This window comes from Stegostoma tigrinum, chromosome 4 (genome assembly GCF_030684315.1).
Source record: "Stegostoma tigrinum isolate sSteTig4 chromosome 4, sSteTig4.hap1, whole genome shotgun sequence".
Lineage (NCBI taxonomy): Eukaryota > Metazoa > Chordata > Chondrichthyes > Orectolobiformes > Stegostomatidae > Stegostoma > Stegostoma tigrinum.
The window spans coordinates 45282130-45295139 of record NC_081357.1 but is presented as its reverse complement, the minus strand read 5'-3'; the positions used below and the strand labels follow the sequence as shown (position 1 = coordinate 45295139).

The following is a 13010-nucleotide window of genomic DNA, read 5'->3' as shown; positions in this document are numbered from 1 at the left end:
GTGGTGCAGTATATGTGTCCCCACCTCTGGGTTCAAGTCTCACAGTAGGACTTAGCCATGGCACCATAATCAATCCATAAGTCCTTCCGATACACCATGGTAGCCAGTAAGAGTGGGACCATTTCCTGGTCGGCCAGAATTGTGAGGTAGCTACAGCACAATAGCTTCCCCACTACAAAAGACTCCACGTACACGTTCTTGCAATGAGCGAGTATCATCTTTTTTATCTGAGGGGCTGCAGAACAAACTCAAGTAAAAATAAATAAATTTAAGAGGTTTGTATTTGGCTTAACTTCTTGAGAATCTGGGAAGGGAAAGAAAACTCTGCAATAATTCTTTAGGCCTTCCTAGCCTGAATTTTCACATTGATTTGTGACATGTTTTTAAAACTTAAATCATGTGGACATCACTGGTATAAAAACAAGTGTTCATCATAATATTCTGCTTGTGTGACATGTTTCCATTCACTAATTTAACTGAAGCAATATTTCAATTTTAGTAAAAATGTCAATGCCACTCAATTATTGTGAATAATAGCTATCCTTTATGCATAATGACTTTAGCAGAATTGTAAATGCTATTTAATTACTTTTACTATTTCTCTGTTTAAAACAGCCACAATAGGTGCACCCACAGTGGATATTTTAGTCCGTGGACACCAAGTATTTTTGAGATGTATATACCCTTTTTTTCCAAAGCTCACTACAGCAACTGGCCGAAATATCGACCACAACTTTCGATGTGATATTTGTGTTTGGCAAGAAGGACGCAACGAATCGGTATGTGCAACTAAAAATTGAAAAGTAATTAACAAAATGTTGATGTTCATCTGAACATAAGTTCAATGACTGTGTCAAACAATTGGCCCTTATTGAGTCAGGTTCCTTATTTTATTCCTCAAATGCATTAAGAAGTCTTAACCACACCCTAAATTCTTTGGTTGTAAACTTAAATTTGCTTCCCCTTGCTAATGGAATGATGAAATTGTGGAAATGTTTTCTCAATTTATCAAAATCTTTCAGAATTTGGAAAATCCATATCAATTTTTTCTTTAAGAATTATGTCACAGTAAGTGTGCAGAAGATATTCATTAAAGCCACAGCATGGCTTTGAGAAGATATGCATGGGTGAAGTACCAGTAAGGACAGAAGGTTTAGGGAAGTTGTGAGGAAAAACATTTTCACCCAGAGGGTGGTGCAAATCAGGAACTCCCTGCCCGACATTTAAGAAGTATTTAGATTTGCACTTGCGGTGCCAAGTCATACAACGCTATGAGCCAAGTGCTGAAAAATATGATTAGAATAGTCAGGTGTTTGTTTTTGATTGTCACAAATGCAAAGGGCAAAAGGGCCTTTTCCTGTGATGTAACTCTCGATGGTTCTAAGTTTTTTTTCTCAGTCTCTCCCCATAAAACGATGTCATTCATCCGTGTTGCCATCTTACTGACTCTCCTGTGTCTGTTTCCTGATTTGGGTATCAATTTATAAAGTAATTCACCTAAAATTTGGCTCAGTATTCCAGTTGTAATGTGACAATCTATTTGTGTAGCTCATGTTCCATAAGGATCTATTATTTCTCCAAGCCCCACTCCGGTGGTCGAATACATGTTGCCTCTCGGTAACAGCACCTAAGAATACATGGTTAGTTTAAGACCATAAGACACAAGAGTGGAAGTAAGGCCATTCGGCCCATCGAGTCCACTCCGCCATTTAATCATGGCTGATGGGCATTTCAACTCCACTTACCCGCACTCTCTCTGAAGCCCTTAATTCCTTGCGAGATCAAGAAATGATCAATCTCTGCCTTGAAGACATTTAACGTCCCGGCTTCCACTGTGCTCTATGGCAATGAATTCCACAGGCCCACCACTCTCTGGTTGAAGAAATGGCTCCTCATTTCCATTCTAAATTGACCCCCTCTAATTCTAAGGCTGTGCCCACGGGTCCGAGTCTCCCCGCCTAACGGAACCAACCTCCCAGCGTCCACACTTTCTAAGCCATACATTATCTTGTGTGTTTCTATTAGATTTCCCCTCAACTTTCTAAACTCTAATGAATGCAATCCTAGGATCCTCAACCATTCATTGTATGTTAGGCCTACCATTCCAGGGATCATCCGTGTGAATCTCCGCTAGACACGCTCCAGGGCTAGTATGTCCTTCCTGAGGTTTGGGGCCCAAAATTGGACACAGTATTCTAAATGGGGCCTAACTAGAGCTTTATAAAGTCTCAGAAGCACATCACTGCTTTTATATTCCAACCGTCTTGAGATAAGTGACAACATTACTTTCGTTTTCTTAATCACAGACTCAACCTGCAAGTTAACCTTTAGAGAATCCTGGACCAACACTCCCAGATCCCTTTGCACTTCTGATTTGCGAATTTTCGCACTGTTTAGAAAATAGTCCATGCCTGTATTCTTTTTTCCAAAGTGCAAGACCTCACATTTACTCACATTGAATTTCATCAGCCATTTCCTGGACCACTCTCCTAAACTGTCTAAATCTTTCTGCAGCCTCCCCACCCCCTCAGTACTACCTGCCTGTCCACCTATCTTCGTGTCATCGGCAAACTTCGCCAGAATGCCCCCAGTCCCTTCATCCAGATGATTAATATATACAGTGAACAGCTGCGGCCCCAACACTGAACCCTGCGAGACACCACTTGTCACCAGTTGCCATTCCGAAAAAGAGCCTTTTATGCCAACTCTCTGCTTTCTGTCAGACAGCCAATCCTCAATCCGTGCCAGTAGCTCACCTCAAACACCATGGGCCCTCACCTTACTCAGCAGCCTCCCATGAGGCACCTTATCAAAGGCCTTTTGGAAGCCTAGATAGATAACATCCACTGGGTTTCCCTGGTCTAACATACTTGTTACCTCTTCAAAGAATTCGAACAGGTTTGTCAGGCACGACTTCCCCTTCCTAAATCCATGCTGACTTGTTCTAATCGGACGCTGCACTTCCAAGAATTTAGAACTCTCATCCTTGACAATGGATTCTAGAATTTTACCAACAACTGAGGTTAGGCTAATCGGCCTACAATTTCCATCTTTTGTCTTGATCCTTTCTTAAACAAGGGGGTTACAACAGCAATTTTCCAATCATATGGGACTTACCCTGACTCCAGTGACTTTTGAAAGTTTCCACATACACACTGATGGTACCCAATCATAATTCACCATTTACTTTGACACTTTAATTGCCTCTAATTTGTTATGCTGTTTGCTAACCATTACATAGTGTATGATCAGAATAATCCTCCAAGTATGTTTGGGAAGAGCAAATTTATCGTTTTTGAACAATATTTGTTCCCAAACCATTTCCCTTCCTTGCCACTGCCTGAAGCTGAACTACATTATCTACAAACTTATTGAATGACCCTATGCTAAGTATCTGACCCAGTATCCTTTCTATCTTGAAGACTGCCTACCTGAACTTCCATTTAATTGACTGTCCCTTCTCCTGCTTCAACCCTTGCTGCTGAAATCTCACCTATGCCTTTCCTACTTCGACACTTTTCTAATGCAATACTTTTCTGATCAACCTGCTACCTTACATATAGTCCTGCCATAATCTAAGTCCTGTTCTGGATCATCAAATCGTATAATTCTGCAACAGAATTATGCTTTACCTCGCATGTTTTATTCACCCTCCAGCTCTGGTTATTTGACAATCTTACCCATTGTAACCCATTCACCTTCCATTCTGTTCTTTGTAATTTCCTGATTTTCTCTGCTGTCTTTCCTACTCTTTGACCTTTTTTCTGTTCTTTCTTTCCTCTCACTTGTGTTCGTCATTACCCTTCCAATGACATTATTGCTTGCAACTTTTTTCAGTGACGCTCATTTAGAGCACAGAAATCTCTCTCTACCTGCAAATTTGACTCCCTGATTGTACTGTTTCTCCATGAGACTAATATATAGCACTAGATGTATTAATCAGTTTACTGCCTGTGATTTCCTGTTCTTTAGTTTGTCTAATGATTGCGAAAACCTCTTTTGTAGCATTTCAGTTTTATTTCTTCAAGTGCTCAGAGTGCCAACATGAAATAAATAGATGATAATATGTCTGTGCCATACATTAAATCTCCAGGGTATCTCAGGTTCCTTCACTTAATGACCGTGTTGAAATTCAATCACTGTATGACGAATGCTGCAGTGGGACTTCATCCTACAAGCTCGAAATGAAGCAAGAATGCTTACCATGAGCCAAGTTAATGAACATTTGTTGTTGTCCTCCCATGTCCAAGTTATTGAACAGCTTCTTCCTTACATTGATACCGAGAAACAACCACAGTATTTCTTTGGTGAAAGCTATGAAAATACAAACTAATTTCAGATGCGTTATACATTATACAGACATTAAAGTAATTTGGCATAACATTACTCTTTTATTGTAGAAAAATTGTCCAACTAGGAAATCAAAACTGAAGCTTAATATAACACAACCAGGAGTCACTTTATGTGTGTCCGCTCGAGTGAATCCAAAGCAATGGAAAATGAAAACAGAATGGTCAACACAAAAGTGCTTCCAAGTCCGGTCCTTAAGTTTGCAAGGTAAATGTGGTAATGCATGGAACATAGTGAGAACTATAACTCAAATTGCATTGTAAATTACTGCTATTCAATTGCCAGTAAAAATGGTTAAAGACACTAAATGCAGCCGATGGCTAAGTTTTCCTTGCTCTTAAAAGTAGGTTTGGAGACCGGAATGTGTCCTTCCGGTAAAATAGGGGAGAGCAACATCAAAGATAGTAGGAACTGCAGATGCTGGAGAATCTGAGATAACGAAGTGTAGACCTGGATGAACACAACAGGCCCAGCAGCATCAGAGAAGCGGGAAGGCCGACGTTTTGGGTCTAGACCCTTCTTCAGAAATAGGGGAGGGGAAAGGGGTTCTGAAATAAATAGGAAGAGAGGGCAAAGCAAATAGAAGATGGATAGAAGAGAAGATAGGCGTATAGGAAACAGACAGGTCAAAGAGGCGGGGATGGAGCGAGTAAAGGTGAGTGTAGGTGGGGAGTTAGGGAGGAGATAGGCCAGCCCAGGGAGGACGGACAGGTCGAGGGGGTGGGATGACGTTAATAGGGAGGAGATGGGGGTGGGGCTTGAGGAGGGAGGAAGGACAGGTTAGGGAGGCGGGTACGAGCTGGGCTGGTTTGGTGATGCGGTAGGGCGAGGGGAGATTTTGAAGCTGGTGAAGTCCACATTGATACCATTGGGCTGCAGGGTTCCCAAGCGGAATATGAGTTGCTGTTCCTGCAACCTTTGGGTGGCATAGTTGTGGCACTGCAGGAGGCCCAGGATGGACATGTCGTCTGAGGAATGGGAAGGGGAGTTGAAAAAGTTCTCGACTGGGAGGTGCAGATGATTAGTGAGAACCGAGCGTAGGTGTTCTCCAAACTGGTAAGGACTTCACAAGCTTCAAAATTTCCCCTTCCCCTACTGCATCCCAAAACCAGCTCACTTCTCTAACCTGCCCTTCCACCTACACCCCTCCACCCCAAGCCCCAACCCCCATACCTACTAACCTCATCCCGCCCCCTTGACCTGTCAGTCCTCCCTGGACTGACCTATCCCCTCCCTAACTCCCCATCTACACTCATCTTTACTGGCTCCATCCCCGCCTCTTTGACCTGTCTGTCTCCCCCTTCCCCTCCCCCATTTCTGAAGAAGGATCTAGGCCTGAACCATCAGCCTTCCTGCTCCTCTGATGCTGCTTGGTTTGCTGAGAGCAACATCAGGATGGCTTCTGCCTCTGAGAGCTTTCCCATGGGCAGGTGGTGACTTGGATGGGTTTTTGGCATCATGGAGACATGTGACAAATGCAGTTGATCATGGATCCAGATTGTAAGAGTGCGCGAGTATTTTGTTTTCAGTCAAGCAGCCCCATTCTATGGAGGCTGCCTCAGAGTTAGAGGAGTGGCAAATCATCCAAGCCAGAGCTCCTATCTCCAACAGATAGGAGGGCTTGCTGCTGCTGTCCAAGTGATGCACACAATGGGTTGGCTATGCCTCAGCTTTAAGGGGCTAAAGACTTTGCTTCTCATAATTGCAGCTCAAAGTATATGTTTTTACAGACACCTCCAGGTTTAAAGTCTATTATGAAAAGTTATCTGCCTCAGCAACTTGTTCCACTCCTGTCCTTAAAAGCAAAGTGAGTGTGGGAGTGATCAAATAAGACACTGCCTCTGAGAAAGCTGGTAAATACAGGATCAGGATCTGTACTTGATCTTGGGATCAGGACTCCAGGCCCATTAAAAAATCAGTCCTATATCTGTGTCAAACTGCACATCCCATGTTAACTAATATTTGGAATACCCCTAACTATCATCTAAAATCTCATTATACATGATCAAATTAGATTCGCTGAATAAAGTTTTTAGTGAGCTTTTTGAGCCCTTGCATCTCAGAAGCAGTCTCTTTATTTGGATTATTTGATTTGAACATTATTGGTTGCACATTCTCAAGGCAATTAGGGGTGGACAATGAATGTTGGCCCAGCCAGCGATGTCCACATCTCATGAATGAATACAAAACCCCACAAAGTACCACCATATGAAAACAACCAGGAATCTTCTTTTCACCACGGCCTGTATCACCTCCTTGTTGGCACCAAAAATCATGATTTTGCATGAAGAATAACACCACCCGATCCACCTTTTTCAACCATGAAATGTCACACTTACTGTAGTTGTCACACTCTGGGTGGTGCTAGCACAGCGTTAATGTCACTAGACTTGTAATCTAGAACCCCAGGTTAACATTCTAGGGACATGGGTTCAATCCCACCAATTCCCAGCTGGTGAATTTGATCTAATATAAATGTCTGATGGAAATGTTAATGATGTTCTTGTAGCTACTGTTGCTTGTTGTAAAACTAATCTGGTTCATTAATGTTCTTCAGGAAGGGAATCTGCCGTCCTCATCTGGTCTGGCCTGCATGTGGTTGACTCTTACCTTTGGGCAATTAGGGCAGTAAATGCTGGTCTAGCTGAGTGAATAGTGCAATAAATTGATTTCCCTAGAAAGTTTGATCAAGGAGGTGACACAGGCCGTGATGAAAAAAAGATTCCTGGTTGTTTTCGTTTGGTGGTATTTTGTGGGTTTTTGTATTCATGGGATGTGGACATTGCTGCCTGGACCAACATTCATTGTCCATTCTTAATTGCCTTGAGAATGAGATGGTGAGTTGCCTTCTTGAACTGCTACAGTTCATTTGGTTTGGGTGCCCCCACACTGCTATTGCAGGTGGGATTCCAGGACTTTGACCAGTGATATTGAAGGAACAGTAATAAGTTTCCAGTCAGGATGATGAGTAATGTGGAGAAGAACTTGCAGGCTGTGGTGTTCCCATGTACCTGCTGCCCTTATCTTTCTAGATGGTAATGGTCATAGGTTTGAAAGTTACTGCCTCAGGAGCCTTGGAGACTTTCCGCTGTGCATCTTGTAGATGGTACACCGTGCAGGTACTTAAACGTTGGTGGTGGAGGGTGTGTTTTCTTGTGAATGTATTGCTGATCAAGCGAGAGTGCTTTGTCCTGGATTAAATTAAGCTTCTTGAGTAGTTTTCACCCTGTGCTTATCCAGGCAAGTGGGGAGTATTCCATCACATTGTGTCTTGTAGAAAACAGGCTTTGGAGAGTCAGGAGGTGAGTTGCTTGCACAGTATTCCTAGCCTCTGATATGCTTTTGTTAACACATTATTTATAGCCCACAACAACAACAACAATAATAAAGTTGTTGGAAAAGAAACTTTCAAGGAAGGGTCAAGGAAAGGTTCAAGGAAGGGTCCCCGTGCCCGAAACATTAACTCTGAATTCTTTTCTTCACAGATGCTGCCAGATCTGCTGACCTTTTCCAGCAAATTTATTATTGTTCCTGATTTACAGCATCTGCAGTTCTTTTGATTTTTATTTATGTTCCAGTTCAGTTTCTTGTCAGTGGTCACCCTGCGATGTTGACGATGTGGAACTCAGTATTGGTATTGCCATTGAATGTCAAGGGATAATGGTTAGATTCTCTCCTGCTGGAGATAATAATTACCTGGAACGTGTGTGACATAAATGCTACTTATCACCTGTCAGCCTAGGGTGCACTTGGATCTAGACTGATTGGGTATTTGAGGAGTTGTAAATGGTGCTGAACATTGAGAATTCATCTGTGAACATCCCCACTTCTGACCTTAAGATGGAAGGAGGGTCACTGATGAATCAAAGAAGATGGTTTGGTTAAGGACATTATCCTGAGAAAATCCTGCAGACAAACAAAATCAGAAATGATTGTAGAAAATCAGCAGGTCTGGCAGCATATATAGAGAGAAGTCAGAGTGAATGTTTTGAGCCCAGTGACCCTTGTTCAGAGTCCTTTCTGTGTTTTGTTGTGGGTTTCCTCTCCACCTGCTGCAGATCCAGTCAACCATCTATTTCCTTTTGGACCCAACCAGGTCAATCAGTCGTGCCACTGACGAGCTATTCGTTGACGGACATTGAAATCCCCCACCCAGAGTACATTCTGTGCCCTTGCATCCTCAGTGCTTCCTTGAAGTGTTATTCTACATGGAGTTCTGATTCATCAGCCAAGGGAGGATGGAATGTGGTAATCAGCTGGAGATTTCCTTGTCCATCTTCCACCGGATGCAATACAACTGGACTCAATGTTGACAACTCCTAAAGCATTTACCTCCCAATTTTATAACACTGTCCTGTACCTCTGCTTACTTTGTCCTGCCAGTGGGGTAGGGCATACCCAGGGATGGTGATGATGGTGTTTAGGACATTGATCTGTAAGGTATGCTTCTGTGAGTATGACTGTTGCTTAACTAGTCTGTGAGACAGCTCACAATTTTGGCATAAGCCCCCAGATACTAGTAAAAAGGACTTCTTACGATCAACAAAGCTGTATTTCCCATTTTCATTTCTGGTGCCATAGTTAATGCCTGGTGGCCCAGCCAACTTCATTCCTTTCTTTCCCCTTTTCTACCAATTAATACAAAAGTGCTACAGTTGATCTAGAATGGGATCTTTGCAATGCCAAAGTGATTCAGAATGAATTTGCTTCATGATGCCAAAGGCAATAAATTTGTTCATTTTAAAATAGTTTTGTTGCAATTCAGAATAATTTTGCACTGTGACTTCATTCAATAAACCATATCACATTAATTTAATATCACTTACTAATGTTATTTTTCTCACATTTCAAAACGGAAATCATGTACACTGGCTGTTCACATTTTATATTTGGTGTATGAGTCAAACCTTGTGTTTGGAAGTAGTTTTGGACACTTCAAAGGTTGACTTACACAATGTGATACAGTACATGACATGGAATATCTAATATATTGCATAATATGAATGAATAAAAGAAAATGTAATGACAACATTTGAGAAATCAGTCGAACAAAGATATCCCTCTATTCTTCTAGCCTTCAATCCTTGGACTCAATGTATACAACTTTTCAATGTCACCAAATGCTTATTATTTGGTTATCCTGCTAATTTTAATTCCGCATCCATTCATTACTTTTAATGATGGCCGTTTCAAGACAGAAGGAGAAATACATAGTAAAGTATATGAGGATAGCATGTATTCCTTGTGTCTTGTGATGTTAAGGACCTCTGAAGGGACAGGGTTGGATCTGAAATTTAGAGAAAAAATGTTCCTGAAAGAGACACCAAGGACTGCTGCACTGTTGGTCAGTTTGTTGATTTTCTGGAGCCATTCTCTATAAAAATACATGGATCTGTTAGTGCCAAAATTCAAACTGGTTTTCTAACGCACTTCAGTATAGCTTGTTTATTTATAATGTTTAGGTCTGCTAAAATTACACCTGTTTATTGTGTTTGTATATTTCATTTTAATTTAACAGTTCATATAGAGAAATGCCTTTGACTAGGAATACGGTCAGGGGTTCATTCATGAATTTCTTGGTCACGGTTTTAAAAGGTGGTATATCATGTTCTGCTCTGTGGTGTGGGTTTAAATAATGTCATAATTCAAAGGAAAGATGCAGTATTTGACATCAAATTTTAATACAGCATAATTGTACAATTTCAGACTTACCACCAGGACCTGAGTTAGAATGCTTTATTTTTGTTCCTTCTTTTGCCTTCTAGAAATTCTACTTGTACTTCTAGCTGTGATTGCATTTTCCTTGGGGTTTATAACTGTCAGAATCATCTGGAAATTCGTAAAGAAGGAATTAGTCTTACCAAAATCTTTGGTAAGTCATCCTCTATTATGCAAGTAAAGATTGCAGGACAGTTGGTGATACATATGTTATTAATGTTCACCATTTATCTTTGGAACTCGAGTCTAACTTGTAATGAAGGTTACCACTTTCTATTCTAGCTCTTACATAAAATGAGCTTGTACTGTCCCTGCCCAAGTCTGAATTGGTACTAGTGCGAAGGAGTAAACTACTGATAATCTTACTAACAAGAGTAAGGAAAAAGCCATAACGTTACAACTTAGGATGATGCTTCCATGAATTTAAAGCAAACGTATATCACTGGATAAACACAACCTTACCTGACTGTGCCACATCTCTTCTACCAGCTTGACCAAAAAAATTGAATGCTGAAAGTAGACAAGTGTGCCATTCTTCAGACATGTACCTTCCTCAGGTTGTGTTCAATTGTGCTCATTTATAAACGATTTAAGGATATTGTTCCTGACCCCAGCCTGGAATTTAATGATGGCTCAGGGTTTTAATGGAATTTGTATGATTTTATCATGTATCCCAAAACCTGCCCAGTGAACCCTGTTGGGTTTGCTCAATGGATGTGAGATCCTTTGTTGTCTGACACCCTGTATGCAATCAAGAGATCTGATATCAGGAAGATAAGGGTCCACTAAAAGCCATCCTCCTGCTCTTGTCTCTGGCTTTACTGTCCTCCATCTATGCACCTCTTTTACCTCTCCGTAACCCTCTCCCAAAATCCCCCATCCCACCATCACTCACTGTGTCCCAAGATCTACTCTTAAGGGGCCCTCAATTGGAGGTCCCTTTCTCTATGATCTTAAATATTACCATACTGCAATCATTATTATCAATTTGCTTACCCATATTTAATTCATTAACATAACTTAATAATGATTTATTACTTAGTCTAAATTACAGAGCTGGGATGATTTAAATATTTAAGCTAATTGATCTTCACCTGGACAAGTGTAACAGAGGATTCCCCTCTAACTTTGGAAAAAATTATAGGAGCGGCTGTCTGCTGCCAGGCAGAAATTAACAATAGATCCTTCATGAATCAAAATTTTAAGTGTCTTGATTTTTTGCACCTTTGGGGCATTTATTAGGCTGATACTGGAAATCACTCCTGCTCTCAATTGGCATATCTTCAGAAATAAAAGACAGAAAATGCCAGAGAAACTCAGCACATCTGGCTGTATCTATAGAAAGTGAAACAGATTTAACATTTTGAATCCAATCCCAATTCCTCTTCAGAACTGAAATGGCCCAGAAAAGTAATATTATATATGCTGATGAAAAAGAGGGAAGGAGTGGCAAGTGGGACAGATGGAAAGGATGCTCAGAGCAAAAGGCAGAGGAAGTACTGATGGTACCCATTCTACTGAGCTGGGAACACAATGTTCTCACATACCACCCCGCTTGATCCACTTTCCATCCTAAATTGGGAGATTACTGGTGATTGACCCACTTCTGCCTGAAGCATTGAAATTCCCTGTGTAAAGTAATTGAAACATATGCCTGCAGTCACTAAAAACTTGATTGTGTATATCATTGGTGTTAACAATTATTTGTTTAATCGATCTTAATAGATTAGCACATAGGCATTGAGTTTGTGCTCTAATTTTGAACTAATATTGCAACTTCTATTTTCTAGATGCTTATTGTTAAGGCCATCAACCCATATGCTGACATGAAGATTGAAGAGGATTCAGTATCTGTTGTGATTAAATATGAGGACGTGTGTCCTGTTGAAAGTAATGATTTTTATGAGGAAGTGACAAAGCCCATTTCAAATCCAGAGGTCACTGAACCACTTTCTGTTGATCTGAAATATGCTGGGAAGGGCTGGCCATATGATCAACCTCAAACTCTGTTGAGTATTACTTAACTTTTAATTCCCAACAGTGCGTAAGCTGTCAATGTAGGTCCATGTCTCAAACAACTGGTAGATGTTGTGCATCATTATTGTGTAATGAATGATCTGGAGAATTATATAAAAGTTACCATATTTAGAGACAGTGCAACATAAAGTTTAATATTGGTTTAACTTACATTGTAGTGGCAAAAGTTCTCCCAATGATTGGGATTTATATGTTCACTGTCTGGTACATTTGCTGTGTATATGGATTTTCGCTTTGAATAAAATTACCAAAGAAATAAATTTCAGTGTTTATATGATGTCTTTCATAAACCCAAATTTTCTGATGTATGGGGATTAAATTTCAAGTGTGCTTACTGTATACAAATGCCAAAGTACATACAGGGACTCAAAACTTCCACTAAATCATAAATATTATCTGTCTTGCTGATGTTGAATGAAAGATGATCACAGAACAGGAAATGGAGAGACCTCAGCAGACTCTCCAAAAAATGACCACGAGCGATGGTTTCCATTTTTGTTATTCAGCAACAATGGAACTTGCTGAACGTCTGATGCAATTTTTGTGGTCGGCCTTCATTGCAATGACATATTTTTGAGATTTGCTCCTATTTGATTTGCATTAAACAGTAAAAGGGAGGTGGCTTATCTCAGTTCTCTTACATGGAAACAAAGTTAAAGAGCTGGGAATGCAGATTCACCATTAACAGTCTGTAAAACCCAGGTTGAGCCCCTATTACTAACCGTTCATTTGACTACTTACAACAATCATTTCAACCGGTCACAGCACACCCACCATTCATTAGACTCTCACATTGCATTGGCATTGTAAGCAAAAGACCTCAACTTTAATATTTTAATGAGCCTGTTTTGGGGAGAAATACTGACTATCACACATAATGAATTAGACATTCCCTCACACAGGTG

The 13010-nt window shown here is 40.7% G+C and overlaps 1 protein-coding gene across 2 annotated transcripts in view; it reads left to right on the top strand.

Moving 5' to 3' along the window:
- Nucleotides 1–12315, top strand: part of ifnlr1 (interferon lambda receptor 1) — a 55794-nt gene extending 43479 nt beyond the window's left edge. For both annotated transcript variants that reach the window (XM_048531502.2, XM_059645735.1), the window contains exons 4-7: nt 616–779; nt 4401–4557; nt 10116–10222; nt 11859–12315. In XM_048531502.2, coding sequence (XP_048387459.1) covers nt 616–779; nt 4401–4557; nt 10116–10222; nt 11859–12092 — 662 coding nt within the window. In that variant the 3' untranslated portion in view covers nt 12093–12315. The remainder of the gene's footprint in view (nt 1–615; nt 780–4400; nt 4558–10115; nt 10223–11858) is intronic.
- The last annotated feature ends 695 nt before the right edge of the window (nt 12316–13010 follow it).